The sequence below is a fragment of the Neolamprologus multifasciatus genome, chromosome 2, assembly GCF_963576455.1.
Source record: "Neolamprologus multifasciatus chromosome 2, fNeoMul1.2, whole genome shotgun sequence".
NCBI lineage: Eukaryota > Metazoa > Chordata > Actinopteri > Cichliformes > Cichlidae > Neolamprologus > Neolamprologus multifasciatus.
The window spans coordinates 19549215-19571449 of NC_140440.1; the positions used below are offsets into that span (position 1 = coordinate 19549215).

Consider the following 22235-nt stretch of genomic DNA (forward strand, 5'->3'; position numbering starts at 1 on the left):
TCCCATAAAACCGCCATCTGATAATATCTTGCTGCTCTCTGGAAACCAACTGGTTTCACTTTTTTTTTTTCTGTGTAAAGATTTCTTGAAAAGCACTATAAAAATCCTTTTGCATGGAGGTGCAATCAGCTCTATCTAACTCTCAGCAAATAAATATTCTTCCCAAAATGTTGAAGCACTTCCTGAAATATTTGTCAAGTCCAAAGCGGAGTAAAGAAAATCCTGGTGGTCACTATGACCTGACTAAAATTGGTGGAGTGCTTCTTTAAGATATCAATGCAAGGTTAAAGCTGCCTCCTTAGTAAAAACAAGGAGTACTCCCAAAGCTAAAAGGGAGGAACATGAGGGAAATGGAAAAATGTGACTACATGTCTTTACCTGTATATTCTGTGAGCTCCTTCTGTATATGATGGTTTGAATGAACAGCTAACTGTCAGAAACTTGTCCCGAGGGGAAAAGATGTCTTATGAAAGACCGATTGTGCGCATATTGTTTTTCTCATAACATCTTACCAACCACTTTACTCACACTGCTAATCTAAGGTCAATGTCCAGATAAACACCGGTTCATGGGTGGCATAACATCTTTGTAAATATGAATATACAATATGATTTTGTTTATCCAAACCCCAGGTGACCTTCAGCTGAAGAGATTTAGATCAACATGATCTAAATGTGGTTACTGGAGAAACTTAGAAAGGATTTACTTCCCAGGCCACACTCATGCTCTTTATCGGGGGGTTTGGATACACAAGATTTTGTGCAATACTGTGTGGACTTTTAACTGTGCATGTATGTGTGCTTCTGCCTTCGTGTGTGTATGCGTGTGTCTCTGCAGCCATTCGAGGGTTCTCTCCGCAGCATCGGATCAGCAGTTTTGAGGAGGCCAAAGGTCTGGATCGGATCAATGAGAGGATGCCGCCACGTCGCGATGCCGTCAACAGCGTGGGCCTGTCGATGGGCCGTATGAACATGGGCGAGCCCAATGGGACCGACAGCAACAGCAATCTACAGTGATGGACGTACATGCCCACGCGCCCACACACACCTACAGTTACCACACTGACCTGGTCCCATATTTCATATTATGTGTACATAGGCATATATACAGACAAGAAAAATGCATCACACACACAGACACACACACACACACACAATATTTCCTTTACTAAATAGGTACAGACAACATAAAACCCAATGCAATTACATACACACATCCTGCCCCTTTTCCCATAGCCATCAGCTGTTATTTAAAGGCATGAGCGTACCTGGACTTTACCACCAAAGGCTCAATCTCTTCTCTGAACTGATTGGCCCCATTTAGAGAACTACAACTCTCATGTACCTGCACAACCACAGGAAAAGAGTCTCCAAAAATACTCCCCACACAAAGCACGAGCAGCTACTGTTTGCCTTGTACGGAGGGGGGTGGGGGGATCACCAGCGGGCTGACAGTGACAAGCCTGTGAAGGTGTGCTGTTTGTGATGGACGTGGTCAAGTTTAAGGGTTGGTGCAGACGGCAATCGGTCGGGGGGAGGTATTTAAGTGTCATGTATGATTCTTTTTCCTGTTTGCATCCCCAAAACAGGAAGTGGAACCATTACCAATGCTGATTTTCCAAAGTGCGTGCACATGCTTTTAACGTGTCGGTGTCTGTATGGCTGTATTTGGAAAAAAAAAAAAGAAAAAGTGTTTACGTTTGCAAACACGAGCAGAGCCGAGCATCAGGCAACGGCGAGAATATGTTTTTGATGTGCAGTGTGGCGGCTTATCTGCCAGCGAGAGATGTGCGGAGATAATCTCAAGCTGCGGTCTAATCTGAGCCTCGCCATCCTTTCCTCCTTTGGAGGAGAGTCCCATTTTGCTTTTGTAGCACCACACTGCAAGCATACGCCACTTGAAGTCAAGTGGCAGGAAACCCCCCTGCCTGTCCATCCACCCAAAAAAGAAACAAAGAAACCCCCTCGTGGCTCCAAATGTGACCCGGGATCATATTTGAAGTGTTTCTCCCCACCTGTTGTGTGTAAATAGAATAAATAAGAGAGGTTTTATTGCACATCTTGATGCGTTTGGTCACAGGGTCTGCAAGATGCAGTGTATGGTAACGTGGAATGCCTAATGTACTGTATGTGAGGGAGATGCAGAGGTGGGGGAGGGGAGTTGAAATGTGAATTCAACACTCTATTCATTCTCTTTCTACATCCTCCTTTCTTCCCGAGTTGCTGTCTGCTAAAAAGACAGCAGTGACTGCCGGGAATCTCCGGCCTAATAAGCAGGAAACGATATTCCACTGAGGAAACACACTCTTCTGGTGAAGGAAGAAGCCAAGACAACAAGAAGAAGTCCGAAGGGGGAAAAAGGGTCTTTGTAAAGCATTTATATTAAAGCATCAGTGCATGCAGAGTTAAGTTCTTTGATAATAATGTGAAGATTATATTTGTGCTCTGTGTTTCACTATGGTAGGATTTTATTTTCTTCTTGTTTTTCTGGCTAATATAAATGAACTGAGGTATGATGAAACATTTATTTTGTACATAATGTTAATTTTTTTTTGTATTCATTTTGCGTTCGATTTCATTGGGGGTTATTTTTGCCACCTGTTTTTCCCTTCTTCTTTTTTCACAACCTGTGTTTCCGGTTTCTTTCGACGCTGTACAGAATGACGACTCACTTCTATTCAAAGTGTCAAGTCCACGTTCTCTCCTCTCTTCTTTGTCGATGTACAGGAGTTGTTTTTAAATGATAAATATGAATAACGATAAACAAATATTAAACTAGCATCAATGAATGACCATTACTATATACAAAGGCACAGGCATTCAGGCAGCCAAAAGCATGATTGCATGGATAGAATTTGCGCTGTTCAAAGCAAAAAAGCAGCAGACACATTTTAACGGGAGGCGTGTTGCCGTCACAACTTAAAGGAAAAAAGTGTACTCTCTCTCTGATCATAATGATTCCTCTTGTTATTTGATGATATTTATGAGTCTATGATTATTATGATTCTATTTATTATGAACATTATTCTTAATATTAAGCTCTCTCTCTCTCTCTCTCTCTCTCTCTCTCTCTCTCTCTCTCTCTCTCTCTCTCTCTCTCTCTCTGCTGGTTGCTCTTCATGTTGCATTGCTCCTTGGTTGATCTTGTGCTTCTCTGGGAGAGGTGAACCCCCCTTGGGAGACCCTGTGCCATAGAAACTGTGCCACGGTTCTGACTTTCTCTGTCTTTTGTTCAATCTCTCTCTCTCTCTTTTCTCTCAGCTTTCTGTTTTGACTCCCCCGGTCACTAACACTGTAAGCATGCCCCATGGGACGATCCACTTTTTTACTCTTGAATAAAATATGCATGAACCTTTGGTATGGATACAGAGCCTTTATTTCCTTGTCACATGTTTCCTTACCAATTAATCACAGACACAAATTGCAATACAAAGGACTAACTCTGATGTTTTCAGAGTTTTTATCAGTTTTGAGTGTTAACTCGGTTTCCCTGGGTCTTTTCCCGTGTGTTTTGAATACATCTTCTTTTTTTTTGGTACCGGTACCGTTTTTATTTTGTTGTATTTATCCGCAACACCTTAAAGGCCGGTCCGTTAAAATATTGTCGGACATAAACCAAAGATGTTTATAAACCGAAGATGTGAAGATGTTTCACCTCTCATCCGAGAAGCTTCTTCAGTTCTAGGGTCAAATGGTGGAGAGTCCCAGATTTAAGCCCTGTGGGAGTGTGAAAACGGGTGTAAATCACAGAACTGAAGAAGCTTCTCGCATGAGAGGTGAAACGTCTTTAAGCAACTTAAAGAAGTCCAGACGCTTTTCTTTCCAAGCTCCTTAGACGACTAACTCTGATCAGAGCTGCATAGACTTAGAGCACCTGTTCTGTGGGAAATGTGAAAGATGCCACACAACAGAGACATTTAAAGAGAAGTCATGCATGTTTAAGTAGTTAAGATCTGAGCAAAGATCAAGTCTTAACATGATATCAAATATACATTCGTTTAAATAAGACCCCCTTTAAACAAGCACTCAGTGACAGTGGGAAGGAAAAACTCCCTTTTAACAGGAAGAAATCTCCAGCAGAACCAGGCTCAGGGAGGGGCGGGGCCATCTCTTTCAAAAGGTTGGAGGTGATGAGAGGAAGAGAGACAGACATTAATATTAGCTAGAGTGGGGCAAAAACACATGTTGGTGAAAAAGAAATAGTCAGTGCATCACAGGAAGCCCCAGCAACCTAGGCCTACAGCAACATAACTAAGGGAGGATTGAGAGTGATCTGATCCAGCCCTAAATATAGTTTTTTAATCAAAAATGAAGGTATTAAGCTTAATCTTAAAAATTGAGAGGGCATCTTTCTGTTGAATCCAAACTGGGAGTTGGTTTCACAGAAGAGGGGCCTGAAAGCTGAAGGCTCTGCCTCCCATTCTACTTTAGGAACAACAAGTAAGCCTGCAGTCTAAAGTGCTCCACTGGGTGACACAGTACTATGACATCTTTAAGATAAGAAGGGGCCTGATTATTCAAGACCTTGTATGTGATGAGAAGGACTCAAAAATTGAATCTAAATTGTACAGGGAGCTGATGAAAAGAAGCTAGTGTGGGAGAAATCTGCTCTCTCTTTCTAGTCCCTGTCAGTACTCTCGCTGCAGCGTTTCGGATCAACTGAAGGCTTTTCCAGGGAGTTTTTAGAACATCCTAATAATAATTCATTACAATAGTCCAGCCTACAAGTAATAAATGCATAAACTAGTTTTTCTGTATCACTCTAAAACAGAATATTTCTAATTTTAGAGACATTGCAAGAAATCAATCCTGCATATTTGATTAATATGCACATTGAAGGACAGGAAGGTAAAAAAAAATACCAAGATTCCTTACTGTGTTGCTGAAAGTCAGGGTAATGCCATCCATTATGTAAACAGAATTGGTCCTAGCATGGAACCCTGTGGAACGCATAATAAACTGTAGTGTGAAGAGGGCTCTTTATTTACATGAACAAATTGGATATTAGATACATATCATTGCAGTGCAGTGTCTTTAAATCCTTTAATAAAATATTATGGTCAACAGTTCTAAATGATGCACTGAGGTATAACATGACAAACACAGATATGAGTCCACTGGCAGAGGCCATAAGAATGATCATTTGGGACCTTCAATAAAGATGTTTCTGTACTGTGATTAGTTCTGAAACCTGACTGAAATTCTTCAAATAAACCATTTCTCTGCAGATGATCAGCTGGCTGTTTTACAGCTACCTTTTCAAGAATTGTTGAGATAAAAGGAAGGCTGGAGATTGGCCTATTAACAGTAGCTGACATAGCTGGTTCAAGCGATGGCTTTTCAAAATAATGGTTTAATTACTGCCAACTTAAAGTTCTGATGTACATTGTCCAAACATGCTATATCCATGCCCTGCTATCAGCCCCTTTGATAGTTGAACTTTCTTTTGCTTTTAGAACTACCTTAATTCTTCATGGCACAGATAGAGTAAGTACAACGATCCAGCAAAAACTGCAGTTCAGCCACTACCTTTAGCAGTGGCCATGATGATGACAATGAGCTGCAGGTGATTAATTGTCCGCAGGGTTGTTTGCCAAAGGCAGGAACCCACAGAGGAGTTTACCACCCAGGCAGGGAGGACAGCAGGTAAGCAGAGAGGGGAGGGGAGAGACAAAAACAAACGGTGGTAAAAAGCCACAACGGACTTTCCATCCTGGCATGATAGTATCACACAGTTGCTACAGATTTCTTGACAGCACATCCCAAATGTGGTGTTTAAGCAATGCTAAGTTAGGATTTATTTATTTAACTCAAGACACATCAGGCCAGACAACATTGTTCCAATCCCTTATTGTCCAACTTTCTTTGAATTGTAGCCTCAGTTTCCTGTTCTCAGCTAACAAAAATTAATCACGCTGTGGTCATCTGCTGCTTTACATGCTGTGCATTCAGAGATGCTCTCCTGCACAACTTGGTTTAATTGAATGAAATCTAAGTTACTGCGTTTTTCCTATCAGCTCAAAGCAGAGTGACCATTCTCCTTCTGCTTCTTGTATCAGCAAAGTATTTTTACCCAGAGAACCACTGCTCCATGGATAGTTTCTCTTTTTCAGACCATACTCTGGAAACCCTACAGATGGCTGTGTGAGAAAATCCCAGATCAGCAGTTTCTGAAATAGTTGGACCAGCCCATCTGGCAACAACATATCAGAAGTCACTTTTCTTCCTCATTCTGATGCTCAGTTTGAACTTCAGAGATCGCCATGACCATGTCTGCATGCGTGGATTAGATTAGAACAAACTTTATTAACCCCTCGGGTGGGTTTCTCCGGGAAATTCAGCATTGACAGGAGTTGCATGTTGCAGAGGTAGAATACCAAATAAAGGGGAACGAGAGAGACTGAATATAAGCATAAATATAGCATATATACACTTATATAAATACAGAATATATAATAGGGATAAATATGAATACCAGTGAAATATAGTCTATGATGAAATGTAGATCGCACAGGTCTATTGCACTTTTCAACTATTGTGAGTCTGTTGCACAGTGATTATTGCACAGTCGACTATAAAAAATATTGCACAGTAAAAAGCACTACAGCTTAGTTGTTCCTGCCCTCCTTTGTCCTCCTGTTTCCCCTCCCCCTACTCTCCAGCAAGGAGTTAAGTTGTTGGATGGCATGTGGGACAAAGGAGTTTTTAAGTCTGTTGGTCTTAGACTTTGGGAGAAGCAACCTGTCGTTAAACAGACTCTTCTGCTTCCTTATGGCCATATGCAGAGGATGCCCAGCATTGTCCATAAGATATTTGTGCTAAGTAGCAGCTGATCAGTTGTGACAGAAAGCAGCTCACTTTGCTTTAAAGACAGAGAGTGTGAATGAATTGCACACACATATCCGACTAAGAAACTGTTACTGGTAAAGATTACTCCTGCTTAAAATGTCTAGTATTTTATGTTTAGGCCACATCCGAACTGAAACTCTCCCAAATGCAAACTTAATTAAATAAAAATTTGCATATGAGCAGAGTTTCCAGCATGCACTGTGCAGCAGTTAAACTCTTTGATGCGTCTTACACAGCACTCTTTGTTCTTCTTTCAGTTTTATGATTCTGTATGACAAAATTCACTAATACTATCAAAAGTATTTCCACATCTCTGTAGCTAATCATAAATTTATGAAAAATCATACACGTTTACATGCTTCCTGTTTGTAAAGAGAAGTGATTCCCAACCATTGGTCTGTGAAAACCCCTTTTCATTTTTAACGTTGTTACCCTAAACCCTTTGAAGACGGATGTGGCCATTCTTGTGAAAAAGTAGAGTGCAAAGTTACCAGCTAAAGACAGGAAGTCAGCGAAGTGCACCCATACACTTACACATGTCTGTGAAGGTTCTCAGTCATCCAGGTCATCGTAGTCAAAGGAGCTTGCAAAGAAAAGCGTCTGGACTTCTTTAAGTTACTTGAAGACGTTTCACCTCTCATCCAAGAGGCTTCTTCAGTTCTAAGGTCAAATGGTGGAGAGTCCCAGATATAAACCTGGTGGGAGTGTCCCCCCACAGAGGGACAAAAGGACCCCCTGATGATCCTCTAATCGCCTGAGCCAAGGTGTGGAACTGGGTGTGGGTCCCAATCAGCCAGAGTTTCGGGTGAGTTCATTGTGAAACCTGGCCCCACCTTATCATGCGAATTCCTGAGGTCAGATGGCCCAGGGTGTGAGTGGGCGTTAAGGCGTCTGGGAAGGGATCTCAAAACTGGATTATAGATGCCAGAGAGTTGGTGTCGTAAACCACCGCCTCTGTTCAAAGATGGTCGCTCACAGTGGACATTAATGGCTTCTTTCACTCCTCTTTCAAACCATCTGTCCTCTCTGTCCAAAATGTGAACATTGGCATCCTCGAAAGAGTGTCCTTTATCCTTAAGATGCAGATGGACAGCTGAATCTTGTCCTGTGGAGGTGGCTCTTCTGTGTTGTGCCATGCGCTTGTGAAGTGGCTGTTTGGTCTCTCCAATGTAGAGGTCTGGGCATTCCTCGCTGCACTGTACGGCATACACCACATTGTTAAGTCTGTGTTTTGGCGTTTGACGACAATCAGTTCCAATTTACTGGGAATAACCAAAGTAAAGACAAATAAAGAACCTTGAACCTTGAGGTACAGATAGCAGGATGAGCACTTCAGTCCTCATCTACAAGTACTTTATAGGAAGTGACAGCAAACAGTGATAACAGCATCCACTGTGTGTAGCATGCTTGCCTTATGGGACTAATAAAGGTATATCAATTCAATTCAGTGCTGTTGCAACATTTGAGTCATATAAAATGCTTCCAAGCTTTGAGACTTTTATGGACTAAATAGGGGTTAATGTTCACTAAATAAATGCCTGTGGTGTGGAACAAATGTTGATCTTTGGTCAGATGGCAGCAGCGGTCTGAGTCTCATAGCAGACGTATCCCGACACATTCAGTTCAAGCTCAAGTTACCTCTCCCTCCCTCTCTCTCATGTATACGGTAGGTCTTTGCTTCACCCTCCCAGCAGCTGAAGAAGGAAACACAATGAAAGCTTTATTGGTGCAGAGCCAGAACTTCCTCGAGCGTATTAGCTCTCTACCCGTCTCTCTTTTTTCACTTCCTCTCTCTCTTTCTTTGCCACCCACTCTTTACCTCTCTTTTACTGTGGTAGTGAGAATATTTACGTGAAATGAAAACTGAAATTCCTGTTATAGCATGAGGGGTGGAGACAGAGAGAGAGGAGAGGCACAAATAGAGCAGACAGAGGAAATCTCTCCAGTCTGGATCACAGCAGGCACATCAAGGTGAGTCCCTTCATCTGCATCTTTGTCTCTGTTGTAGTTTTATAACATACTAACAGACAAACTGCACTCTGTTACTTACCACAGCTGTCTTCAGTGTTCACACTGCAATGAAACATGATTACAGACATGTGTAACGTTAAAGTAAAAGGCTTCCGCTTCTGTTTAGAGGGACTACATCAAATCAGCCAGCTAGCGAGCATATTAAGTGTACCTCATTGTGCTTTAACACTCTTCAGTAACACCTGTAACACTGAAGTGTTTTGGTGAGAATCTATATTTTCACACGGCATCATTTTTGCCCTTTGGCACTTCCCTTCTGCCTTTTATGATTGGTGCAGTGCTGTGATGGATGTCAGGATACCAGTTTTGCCTTAACAGGAGAAGAAATTGCAAAACAAACCTGCGCATAACCAGTTTTTCAATAAGCAGGTTTCAGCTGCAGAAAATGAACCCCACCCCACCCTGTTGGTCTAATTTGTTTATGCTGAATGACTACAGTCCACCTGTTTACTTCTTCTGTAGGTAGATTCAAGCTTTTGTGTAACAGCTGATGGTGCTCACGTCTTTTAAAGTTATAGAAGTTAAACAAATTTGTGTTAAAAAGGTTCAAACCTCCAAACATCCACAACCATGCAATTTGTTACTCCTGATGATAAACTTTAATATTTCAGACCAGAAGTTAGACTTCAATAAAAGCTTGGGTGAACTGGCTCTACAGTATCTAGTTTTCTGTAGGCTCTATCTTTTCCTTCCTGACAGATGCAGTGTCCTCGAGAACAGGATGCTCTAATCCCTCAGCCCCGTGGGGATTTACCTAAACTCTGTGCTGCGGTTACAGCTGCCGTAACTATAGGATGCATGCTTTTATTCTCTCCTGAGAAGTTGCTTGGCTGGATTGCCATGGCAGTACTCATGCTGACTGTTGGCCCTTTGCTACATGGGCTCTGTCTGCTGGCAGAGGAGCTGATATATCATTCAAACACAAGGTGAGAGGAAAGGTGTTGTAATACATTAACTGTATATGAAAGATAGGAGTAGCTCCATAACATTACTGTTAGCCTCAAGTGGCCACTGAAGGAACTGCAGTTTTTGACTTTGCTTCATTTTCAGCATCAGAAGTTACAATTGTTACAACTGATTAAAGCAGTTTAAAACCATTCAGTATGCTTACTATCACTATATATAAAACAAGAGTCTTGGATCACAGTAACAACTTAGTATCTCCGAGTTCATTGATTTAATTCCACAAGCTGAGACTTTACTGTTCGTGAGTACTGTGTCCCTTCTTAGGATGATTTTTAGTAAAGATATTTCTTTCCACAACTGGTGGAGCTTAAAAGTGACAAAAAACATGTTTGCTGCCAAATTATTGTTAGAGATACCGAGACAGCTTTTTTAAAGTAATAATTACTCTGTATAGCAGCAACACGTGTTAACGGGGCCAAAATTTGCCCTTCTTCCTTCCATGTTCTGACCAGATATCGAGGACAAGGTATGCTAAGCCACATGCTCCCTGCCTGTGGTTTGGGGGGCAAGACCCTGCTCGCTGCTGGTGTGGCAAGCCTAATGCTGTACCTGGCTGGACATCATCTACCACACAAATGCAACATCTGGGAACTCCTTGTCCTTGTGTTTGTCCTTTACCCACTGTTGAAAGTCTCTGGAGTCCTGGTGAGGTTACAGACACGTCTTCATTGCACATCACTGTCTTTCTCTTACAGAAAGACTTTACTAATTATTAAGTATATTATGACAAATATAAAACTGTCACCAAAATGTGAAGAAGAACCACCATGAATTCATGTCTAAAACAAGTATTTTGTTGAAGCAGTATCAATTAAAGCAATGTGTTTGTGTAATACCGAAATTTACCACAAGATGGTGCAGTGAGCTGTAATTACACAGGGATAGAATTGATGAGGCGATGGGAAAGCTAGGTTAAGAAGAGAGGTGACAATCAGCGAGCAGCAGTACAGCTTATACAGACTGAAAGTGTGGAGGAAGTCAGGAGTGGGTGGTGACGTGTGGTGAGGTGTGGGGCAGGAATGGTAGATGGGTTCTAGGTTGGGAGCTGGGATTTTATTTTCTAGAGTTTCTGTGGACTGTGAGGTTTAAACATAATACTGGTCTAGAGTGGGAGGCAGGTGGAAGAGAACCTAGTGAGGTGGAGGTGTGCACTGGAGAGAAGAGGACTGAAAAGAAAAAGAAAAAGAGTAAAGGAGTTTAAATACTTGAGGTTAGAAAGAAAACCGTCTGGACTTCTTTAAGTTGCTTGAAGATGTTTACCGTCTCATCCAAGAAGCTTCTTCAGTTCTAAGGTCAAATAACGGGGAGTCCCAGATTTAGGCTACGTCCACACTAATACGTTTTCATTTGAAAACGCATCGTCTTCTTTCGTTTTGGCCTAACATCCACACTGAGATGCCATTGTCGTTCAAGGAAAACATTTTGAAAACGCTCTCCTAAGCAAATACATTTGAAAACGGCGTTTTCGTGTCGCAGTGTAGACAGCGAACCCGGAGCCATTTTGAAAACGATGACACATTTTAGTCATGTGATGCAGGCATGTGACCAATTAAACAAAGATAGAGGAGGGCATTATACAGCGTTTGTTTTGTTTGCTCTGAATTTTGACAGCCCTATTAAAGATATATTATATCAGTCTGTACATGCTCCAGATAGCTTTTCTTCAAATTCTTTAATTCTCACTCGCTTTTGCAACTTTGTACTTTTGTGTTACTCGCAGCAAAAGCTGCACCTCATTGTTATTCCATTTAAAAAACTCGGTGCTTTTCCTCAACATTTTGCCGTGACGTTTCAGAGAGCCGGAAAGTAAATAAGCAGCACACAGAAATGAGGCGGGTTGAATCTTCTTCACACATGCGCAGTACTGAAACGTAAGCGTTTTCGTCCGTTTCGATGTGGATGCACAACTCTGTGAAAATGACTGAAAACAATAGTGTGGACGCGGAGCGTTTTCAGGCGAAAATGCCGTTTTCAAATTTATCTGGGCTAGTGTGGACGTAGCCTTAAGCCCTGTGGGAGTGTCCCCCCCAAGAGGGACAAAGGACCCCCTAATGATCCTCTACTAAAATCACACGAGCCAAGGTGTGAAAACGGTTGTAGTTGAGGATGCACTACACAAGTTCTGCTACCTCATTTCAGATGTTGTTTACACAGCACTCCTCAGTAAAGTAATTCATCCTTCCAAAGAAATCTAGTTCTCATGATGATAAATGTTCTCTTCTCTTGATCCAGCTGCCACTGTTGCACCCAGAGCTAAACTTACATTGCACACAGTCATTAATTAGCAGCACTTCTGGAATGTCCACCAGCCTGTCTATACTAGAAGACTTTCACTATGAACATAAACACGGAGCTACAGGCAGGTCTGCACAACCAGTCGGGTTAGTTGAAGGGCTCCCGACTCGCCATGCTCAACAGTGCATGCAATCGTCCCAGCAGCAGTCTGTCTTAACATGCACTCAGACAGTAGATGTGGGATCTCAAACATACACTACCAGTCCCAAGTTTGCACACACCTTCTCATTTGATGGTTTTTCTTTATTTTCGTGACTCTTTACGTTGTAGATTCTCACTGAAGGCATCAAAACTATGAATGAGCACATAAGGAATTATGTAGTAAACAAAAAAGTCTGAAATAACTCCAAACATGTTTTAAAGGTTAGATTCTTAAAAATATCTGCCCTTTGCTTTGATTACTACTTTGCACATTCTTGGCATTCTCTCAATGAGCTCCATGAGGTTGTCAACTGAAAGATTTTCCAACAATCTTGAAGGAGTTCCAAGGCATGGTGAGCACCTTTTGGCCTTTTTGCCTTCGCTCTGTGGTCCATTTAAATCATCAACGGTGTCACCAGTAGTTCACGGTAGGAACCGTGTATGTAGAGACCATCCGTTCACCTTTTCTGCATCTCACGGCGGCTGGAACCAAAGATTTGAATTTTGGACTCATCAGACTAAAGCACAAATGTCCACTGGTCTAATGTCCATTCCTTGTGTTTCTTGGTCCAAACACATCTCTTCTGCTTGTTGTTTTTCCTTAGTCATGGTTTCTTAGCAGCTATTTGACCATAAAGTCTCCACTGAACAGTTGATGTAGAGATGTGTCTGCTACTGGAGCTCTATCTGGGCTCTAATCTGAGGTGGTGTTAACTTGAGATTTCTGAGGCTGGTGACACGGATGAATTTATCCTCTTGGTCACTTGGTCTTCCTTTCCTGGGGCGGTCCAGTTTCGTCATAGTGCTTGATGGTTTTTGCGACTGCACCTGGGGACACATTCAAAGTTTTAGCAATTTTCCGGACTGACAGACCTTCAGTCCTTAAAGTAATGATGGACTGTTGTTTCTCTTTACTTAGCTGGTTGGTTCTTAGTTCTAACTACTGTTAGAACTCATAATATGAACTCCAACAGTTGTCAAATAGGGCTGTCAGATGTGTACCAGCCTGACCTCTGCAGAACACACCTGATGGTCCCAACCCCATCAAGAAGGCAAGAAATTCCACAAATGAACCCTCACAAGGTGCACATGTGAAGTGAAAACCATTTTAGGTGAATACATCATGAAGCTCATTGAGAGAAGGCCAAAGGTTTGCAGCGCTGTCAACAAAGCAAAAGGTGGCTACTTTCCAATTTCGTTGTAGTATTGTACTAAGTATGAATGAGCAATGATAATAAAGAGTTATCTTAACTTAAATACTTTCAGGAGAATTATCAATAATTCTTCTCTTTGCTACATATATCAATATATCTTGTTTCATATATTTGATGTCTTCAGTTTGTATCTACAATGTAGAAAGTAGTAAAGACAAAGAAAAACCATTAAATGAGAAAGTGTGTCCAAATGTTTGACTGGCAGTGTATTTGATTACGTTTTAGTAGTTAAAGCGGCTACATTTGAAGAGAATTCACCAACCTGACAATTTGATCTCAGTCAGAGCTCGGTGTGTTTGTGGCTCACAAAAAAAAAACAGCTTTAAAGGACCACGCTACAGAAAGACCAGTCCCTCCCCAGGGCTTTACCTGATTAAAACTGAAATGGCATTTGTTGAGTAAAAATAGACTCTAAACATGTCATCATTAGCAACAATGACCATTGCGTTTTGCACAGATCTCTTTTGGTGCAGCTGACTGTGTCCCTCATGCTGAATTCAACCTAAAACTAGAAAAATTTGCATTTCCTGCGAAAATGCAGTGTGGATGCTTTAAAGCTGAAGCTGTCTGCAAAAACTAGCTGAAAAAGCTGAAAAGTTGCAGAAATTGTAAAAACTTTGCAGAAGCAAAGGAACTTTGCTAAAAAGTAATAACTTAGCAGAACTGCAATATCTTAGAGGAAACATAATACTTGGCAGAAATACAATAGCATAGCAGAACTTGGCAGAAATATTGTAACTTACCAGAAACATGATAACTTATCAAATATACAAGAATTTAGGAGAAATAGTATAAGATAACAGAAAGAATATATTTAGCCAAAAATATTTAAACATTATGGAAACACTATGATTTAGAAAAATAGTACAACATAGCAGAAATACTGTGATTTACCAGAGACACTGTGATGAACTATGAATATTGTAATTTTAAATTAAGACTATGTTTTAGCACAAATACTATAATTTGACAGAAATACTATCATTTGGCAGAAATACTATGTTTCAGCACAAATACTCTGGTTTAGCACTAATATTATAACATAGCAGAAATACAGTTAAATAGCAGAAATGCTATATTTAGAAAGAAAAATATAATATAGTAGAAATACTATGATTTAGCAGAAATACTGTAATCAGCACATATACTGTAACATGACAGAAATTCCTCCACTTAGTAGTAATACTATAACATAACACAAATGTTATGATTTGGCACAAAAACCATGATTTGGCAAAAATACTATGATTTAGCAGAAATACTATGATTGAGCAGAAGTACTAAGATGTAGTAAAAGTACTTTGATTTAACAGAAATACAATTATGGAGGAGTAATACTTTAGGAGAAATATTGATACACACACACATACACAGAGCCTAAGGGGAACAGTATTTGTGCCATGGAGTGTTAACAAGAATATGAGGTCCATCTTAGAAAAGCTGCTAAAATCATAAAGGTTTGCAGAATTATAATAAATGATGAATATGAATTACTGGTCTGTGATAGTGTATTAATTTGTAGGGAAAAAACATGTTGACCAAGGTGGGATTGAACCCCCGACCTTTGGGTTGCAGACCCATGTCACTACCAACTGCGCCACTGGGAAAGAGAACAGGCGCCTGGAAAACAGGGTGATGAGCAGTCAGAATTAGATCGCGGTAAGAGGCGAAAAACGCCGTTTTTTGGAGTTACAAAACGTCGTGTAACTCAAAAACTAGGTGGACTAGAAGCATAATTCTTGTACTGGGTGAATCAGCGGACTTTGGTGTACTTTGACTCATTTCACTCATTTCATTGCTCTTTGTACATCCGTCGCTGAGATATGACGAGAGAAGAAACGGCAGACCTCAGATATGATTGGCTGGCTTACAAGCCGTGAAGGCCCCAATATGCAAATTTGAATGCCTGAGCCCTCAGATATGATTGGCTGGCTGGGAAGCCGTGCAGGCTCTGATTTGTAAATTTGAATGTCTCAGTCCTCACAGAGGATTGGCTGCCTGGGGACCTGGCAGTAATATATAGAAATAGTATGATTAAGCATAAATACTACATTTAGTAGAAATACTATGTTTTAGCAGAAATACTATAAAAAAAAGAAATACTATAATTTAGCAGAAATACTATAATTTAGCAGAAATACTATAATTTAGCAGAAATACTATAAAAAGCAGAAATACTATATAAAAAGCAGAAATACTATAATTAAGCACAAATACTATATTAAGCACAAATCCTATAAAAAGCAGAAATACTATATTAAGCACAAATACTATTATTAAGCACAAATACTATGATTTAGCACAAATACTATGATTTAGCAGAAATACTATAATTTAGCAGAAATACTATAATTTAGCAGAAATACTATAAAAAGCAGAAATACTATATAAAAAGCAGAAATACTATGATTTAGCAGAAATACTATAAAAAGCAGAAATACTATGATTTAGCAGAAATACTATAAAAAGCAGAAATACTATATAAAAAGCAGAAATACTATATTAAGCAGAAATACTATATTAAGCAGAAATCCTATATTAAGCACAAATACTATATTAAGCACAAATACTATATTAAGCACAAATACTATAAAAGCAGAAATACTATAAAAAGCATATTTGTGTGGATGCCTTAAAGCATCCACACAAATATATTTGTTCCACATGGAAAAGGGCAGCTTGGGTGAGAGGATGTCCTTTTCTTTCGTCTGGCACCTTCAGCAGGGTGTCAGGTGGCTCCTGAGCATAGGTGAAGTGTTGTGACATTGTTGCGGCTGTTTCTGTGGTTGGCATGCAGGGTCCGTCGGCGGTGGAGGTGTCAGACATCTGCGAGGGGAGGAAGAAGAACGTAGCCCACGGCCTTGCCTGGTCCTTCTACCTGGGATACCTGCGACTGGTGCTGCCACGTCAGTAACATGACAACATCTACAAACAAATCATGTTTTGCCCTCATGTGCTGTTAAATTCAGTGTGTGTCCATGTGTGCAGAGGTTTCTCCCTGTTAAAAGGGAGTTTTCCCTTTCCACTGTTGCCAAAGAGCTTGCTCTAAAGGGGTCACGTGAATGTTGGGGATTTCTCTGTTTTCTCTGTCTTCAGCTTACAATATAAAGAGCCTTGAGGCAACTGTTGTTGTGATTTGGAGCTATATAAATATAAGTGAATTGATTTAAATAAATTTATTAACCAGTTCAAGTTGAATCTATTAAGCTGCTAGACTCTGTCGTCTGTTCTTTTTGGCTCACAGGGTCACATTGCTACACTTTCTTCTCTATTCTAGAGATAGAGGATGAATGTGAATGAAGAGATCTGAATTTGTTTCTGTGTTTGCGTGTCTATTCAGATTTGGAGCAGTCCATCGCAGGGTTTTGTGCCACACACCAGTTAAACAACACCAGTTGGGGTCGTGGCTCCAGGAAGCTCCTCATCCTCATCCCTCTCAATGCCAACATTTCCCATAAGCTGGAGGACGAGGATGAAAACATCCAATTCTATGACAACCTACCAAACAACGAGATTGACAGGGCAGGAGTCCGGGGGCGGGTCTACAAGCACAGTGTGTACCGCATAATGGATGAGAATAGGAAGGTATGCAAGCATAAAGTAACCCAGGGATAGTTTTTTTTTTTTTTTTTACTTGATTAATGTGCATCAGACTGGACTGAAGTCCATATTAAAAATGTTTGGTCAGTATTAAACAGCTGTAAACGTCTCGTGCAGCAAATGAACTCAGCGTCGGGTTTTTTTGCTGCAAGTGTGGGTTGAAAGACTCATGCTCATATTTTTCTCCTTTGATCAGATTTGCAAAGATTGCACAGTTTAAATATGACAGACAGCGAGAGTCACAGCAAAGTGACAGACTCAAAGGCCTTTTTCTTATAATTTGCTTCAGTATCTTAGAGAACATCAGCGTGCTGTGTATCCAACGTGTTTGATGCAACAAATCTAACAGTGACTGTACTCACAAGCAATGGTTCAGTCAAAAGAAAGGAAGTTTGGGGCGACATGAAAGCATTTGGGGTTTCATTTAGGACTAAAAATAGCCACAGATTGCTCAAAGTGAATTGCTTTAATTTACTGCTGCAGACATTACATGGAATCAGGTTATTTTTTACATATATATGCATATATATTCAGTTTAGTGCATATTTAATATTCAAATAAACTTAAATTTGCAGGGCGTGTTTGGTGTATGCTTTTATGAGTATGAAGGGATCCGTGCTGCGTACCATCCATGCTGAGTGGCCAAGCGCTAAAGTTGCTCTTTATGTTACTTTTGCTGTAGCTTTAACATCATGATCTTCCTCAGTGAAGCCAGGAAATCCTAAAAGCTTTACACTGTCTGCTGAGCTGATCTGATCATTGTGACATTATTTCACTGAATATTTATTTCTGGGTTATGACATACTATAAAACAGTCTCCTTATCATCTGATATTTCTTGTACTTTGAAATAAAAAAGTAAAATAATCTACCTCACCTTTGACTATTTCCCTTCAATAGCACAGCATTGGTACGAGCTCCTGGTTAAACCAAAGAATCCACCGGTGAAGAGCTAGTTTGTGAAAGCGTAGTAACAGCACCATCTAGCTGTAAAACACGAGAATCAAACATATCTGAGAGGAGAGTGCTCCAAGCTTTTAAAGGATTATCTGTCCGGGAAATATATCTTTCCCTGAGTGTCTGTTTTTTGTCCATGTCTATGTGTGTTTGTGTGTCAACAGGTCCATGAGTGTGTGGTGGAGTATGCAACGCCTCTGCTGACGCTGTACAACATGTCCCAGGAGAGCAGCGCTGGTTTTGGGGAGCCTGAGCGCAGACAGCAGGTTCTGCTCTTCTTCAGGACCCTGCAGGACATCCTGGAGCATTCGCTGGAGTGTCGCAACCACTACAAGCTCATCCTGATCAATGGTAGTGTGTGTGTGTGTGTGTGTGTGTGTGTGTGTGTGTGTGTGTGTGTGTGTGTGTGTGTGTGTGTGTGAGTGAGAGGGAACTTTGTACTCCCAGCATTACACAAGCTGCTTTTAGGAGGATTTTAGCTTTCAGCTTATCCACTTTCCCACAAGGATGTTGTGGCTGTTTTTAAAGGGGTTTTTGTTGCTACACTGGAGTCAAAATGTGACACAGTATGAAGCTGGAATGAAATATGTAGGTCAGAGGATCAGTTTCAGGAACATTTCTGGCTTTGGTCCAGTTAACTCTGGCCTCATGTGAACTCATATTTATCTTTCACTGTGTAGTTCTTCGATTGTTATAAAGCTGAAAACATGGAATTAACAACCCGATAATCTTCTTCTTCGTCTTCATTGTTTTCTAGATGAGCAGGAGGATGACCCTCACTTCCTGTCCAAGGCCATTCTCAGACACTTGGAGCAGCAGGAGAGAGAGGAGTTCTGTCTTACACCAAATCCTCAGCAAGAGAGGGCACACCCATTTGTGGGCAATGCAGATTCTAATAATGGTGATGTGATGAGCAGAGACCCCACGCTCATGATCAGCCTGGAGCAACCTCAGCCTCTGAGGGTACCCACAGAGGACACTTACTAAGTCAGCAGACAAAGATGAAGACAAAGATGAAGACCAGCTCTATGGAGGACCAGAAGAGCCAAATTATTTTAGTAATTTAAAAATTACTAAAATAATTTATTATTCAATCATTTCATTTAAAATAAAAACACTGTTTATAAATCATTATTTCAAAATCCCAAATCTAATCTATTTGCTAATAAAATAGCGAATTCACGAGCTAACAGGAACGGGAAAAATGCAGGAAATGGAAAATGTCAGAAATAAATCTGTCTTATTTAAATTGCATTTTAAAATTCTCTTTTTTAATGTGGAAATTGAAAACGGTTTTTGAAATGAGGTTTTTATTGGGAGTTTTTATTAAGTATCTATTAAAGGATTTATTTTGAAATATTGATTTTTATTTTAAATCTCCAAAAGTTGATTCTGTTCATCTGAACGTAGCGTTTTGTGGGAGAAACATTTCGTCACTCATCCAAGTGACTTCTTCAGTCTCAGCTGACTGCAGGTTTCCACAATCTTATAAACAGTACATTTGCATAATGACTGAAACCAGCCAACTGAAGGAACAATAGGCTGGGAGGTCAGTTCCTTAATCTTAATTATGCAATTTTATACTTGTACTTTTATTTTAAATGAAATTATTAAATCACAAATTACTTTAGTAATGTTTAAAGAAATAAAAAATTATAAAATGAATTCCTAAATGGATTTCCTAATGCATATTTTATTGCACAATTCATTACTGAAGCACAAAATCCTTTATTTCAATGCTCGTGGCTCTTCGGGTCCTCCATGAGGCTCAACCTCCGTCACTGTGTGCTGACTCTGCAAAATGATCATTTTGTATATTCCTATACGAATATACGTATAGGATATTCATATATTATTTAAAATAACGGATTCAATTTATAGCTTGTTGGAGTTTCTTATATAGATTCTTTTTTTTTTTTTTACAGTCTAAAGTGCATTTAAAACTCAAGAGAGCATGGTACTTGCTTCCTCTCAGAGAGCAGCACGGCTCCTCCTGAAAACCCTTAGTGTCTATATGTGCTCATTCCTATCTATCCACCAGTGTGTCAGCTGATGTTAGCTGTGTGGGATGTTGTGTTGTTTTGCTCCTCTCAGGAAAACAGGTTGGACTTGCCTCCCGGAATCATGCGTCTGTTTTAATCGAACAAAGAAGTATAATCATTAAATATTAGCATACACAGTTACATTCAGTTACACTGCTGAATGAAACAATTTGTTAACAGTATCTTCAGCTAAAAGTGATTTCTTTTCTCCAAAGCAGAAGCGTCTTCATATGAAGTGGTGTACATCGTATGAACTTCCATAAAACACACATTTTGTCTTGTTTTTAACTCCAGCTAAATATTACAAAATCAGCTAATAACATTATAATTCACTAATTCCTATTATGTTGAATGCTTATGATCTTCACCACTGAATTCAAGTCTTTTTTCATATGATAACATCTGAATTATGTTTCCCTTAAACATGTATTTTCAGTGTTATGAGCATAAGGCCTTAATGTGGAAATTAATTCACATGAGAGCAACCAAAGACGACTGCTTTCCTTTGCAGATTTTTTCATCTGAAGGCCAAAAGGAAAAAAAAATTCCACTTTGTTACTTTTATGGGTTTTGGAACAATAACTTGTGTTTGCCTGTCGAGTCCACTTGATGCACAGTTTCATCTCCATTTCTGCTCTTTTTTGATCTAAATATTATAAACCCCACATCTGTTCTGTGTTCATAATACAGCACAATTGGATCAGATCCCCGTGGCTGTCGACTGATCTGATGCAACCTCGCGGAGCAGTTTCACCAGCTGCGCTCTCAGTCATGAGGTGTTTGTGAGTGCATGTGAAATGCAGATAAACAGGCTTGGTGCCAGGCATCTTGTGACCGCTTCTTTTGTTTATACAGTCATTGAACACATCTTCCTCCTCTTCCCTCTTCTTTACTATATACCATGACTTTACATGAACTCTTTTGAATTTTGTACTTTTCCAGTTTTTCTCTTTTCCCTCATTTATATGTAGCCTTCTTTCCCCACTGCTGATAATAAATATGCCACAGACAGTGATCGTTTTAGGGGTCACACATTTAATCCAGAAGTTAATAAGTTAAAAAGTGCAGCAGGTAAAACATGGCATGAACCATGGCAGCAATAATAAAAGTATAATAAATAAACAAATAAGAAAAGAATAAGTCACATTTACATTTACGTAGCAACACTTCCTTAGCACTAAATGAAAGGTGCTCTGTTTGCACATGATTTTTCCTCTGCTCACATTTCTGAATGCTCACAGGACGTTTTATAATTATAGCAGTGAGTCAGCGGAATAGCAGTCAGTGTTGATCACTTTGAGAAGGATATGTTATATGAATCATTTAGTGTCACATGTACTCACACCTTGCAACTTTTCTTAATATCTTAATAAAAGAACCAAAGGTAACACTTCATGATAGAGTTTACTAATAAACTTTATTTTAAGTTTGATGAATTACATATTGTATTATTGTTATGCTTTACATTAAGGTCCATACATTTATAGACAGTGATCCAAATCTTATCTTTGTGCTTCACTGCACCACCACAGTGGACTTAGCTTTCATTCAAGGAAAACAATAGTTGAACTTTTTGGGAATTTTGGACATTTTCCTGCATTTTCAGAAGCTAAACAGTAGGGGCACTGGAAATGCCTGAAACTGAAGAGGGTGGTCACAGAATTATTTCTCTGGCTATTAAAAGCAAGTGCTTTTAATGCAGAGGGTTTAAAACAGCTGCAAATCACCGGTTGCATGAGGCCATATTAGATTTGCGTATCAAAAATAATCTTTGCATTTAAAATTGTGTTAGTTTGACAACTTAATCTGAGTCTCTGTTATTAAACCCCTCGCCTCACACACTACATGTGTGAAGTTTACTTTGGAAGTGACAAAACACAGAAAGCTTATTCTGAATAGTTGTGTAATTAAAACACACACCACACTGGATGTCTTAAACAGTGAGTGTTGGTTTTACAGCACTGTCACTATACATTGCATTTCCTTGTCACCTCACAGTGTAGTTCCCCTGCATTTCCACAGAAAGACGCTTCCTTCTTAGTGGCGAGCCTCTGACTTGACGACAGCAGCTAGTCTGAACGTGACTGGCTACCAGCTGTGACGTTTCACAGCAGGGAGATTTCCCAAGACCATGACTCAGGT

The 22235-nt window shown here is 40.0% G+C and overlaps 2 protein-coding genes across 5 annotated transcripts in view; both read left to right on the top strand.

Moving 5' to 3' along the window:
* The window catches only part of LOC146524232 (protein phosphatase 3 catalytic subunit alpha-like), a 37416-nt gene extending 34061 nt beyond the window's left edge, over positions 1 to 3355 (top strand). For both annotated transcript variants that reach the window (XM_085173875.1, XM_085173877.1), the window contains one exon: positions 838 to 3355. In XM_085173875.1, the coding sequence (XP_085030001.1) occupies positions 838 to 1016 (179 nt within the window). In that variant the 3' untranslated portion in view covers positions 1017 to 3355. The remainder of the gene's footprint in view (positions 1 to 837) is intronic.
* A 124-nt stretch (positions 3356 to 3479) lies between these two features.
* On the top strand, positions 3480 to 21488 carry sting1 (stimulator of interferon response cGAMP interactor 1). 3 transcript variants are annotated; one of them, XM_085173909.1, is made up of 7 exons: positions 3480 to 5645; positions 8730 to 8819; positions 10298 to 10490; positions 16293 to 16401; positions 16836 to 17080; positions 18216 to 18402; positions 18809 to 21488. In XM_085173909.1, exons 2-7 carry the CDS (start codon positions 8731 to 8733, stop codon positions 19036 to 19038), a joined length of 1053 nt encoding a protein of 350 aa, XP_085030035.1. In that variant the 5' UTR covers positions 3480 to 5645; position 8730; the 3' UTR covers positions 19039 to 21488. The 3 variants fall into 3 exon arrangements, with proteins under 3 accessions (XP_085030035.1, XP_085030026.1, XP_085030016.1); XM_085173890.1 differs by lacking the exon at positions 3480 to 5645 and adding an exon at positions 9579 to 9805 and having other exon boundaries at positions 8537 to 8819; XM_085173900.1 differs by lacking the exon at positions 3480 to 5645 and having other exon boundaries at positions 8536 to 8819.
* Positions 21489 to 22235: the final 747 nt, after the last annotated feature.

Coding starts and splice junctions, on each gene's coding strand:
- sting1 (XM_085173890.1), top strand. CDS start 9,579: ATGCAGTGTCCTCGAGAACAGGATGCTCTAATCCCTCAGCCCCGTGGG. Junction 10,491..16,292: donor TGAAAGTCTCTGGAGTCCTG/GTGAGGTTACAG, acceptor GTTGGCATGCAG/GGTCCGTCGGCGGTGGAGGT. Junction 18,403..18,808: donor CAAGCTCATCCTGATCAATG/GTAGTGTGTGTG, acceptor ATTGTTTTCTAG/ATGAGCAGGAGGATGACCCT.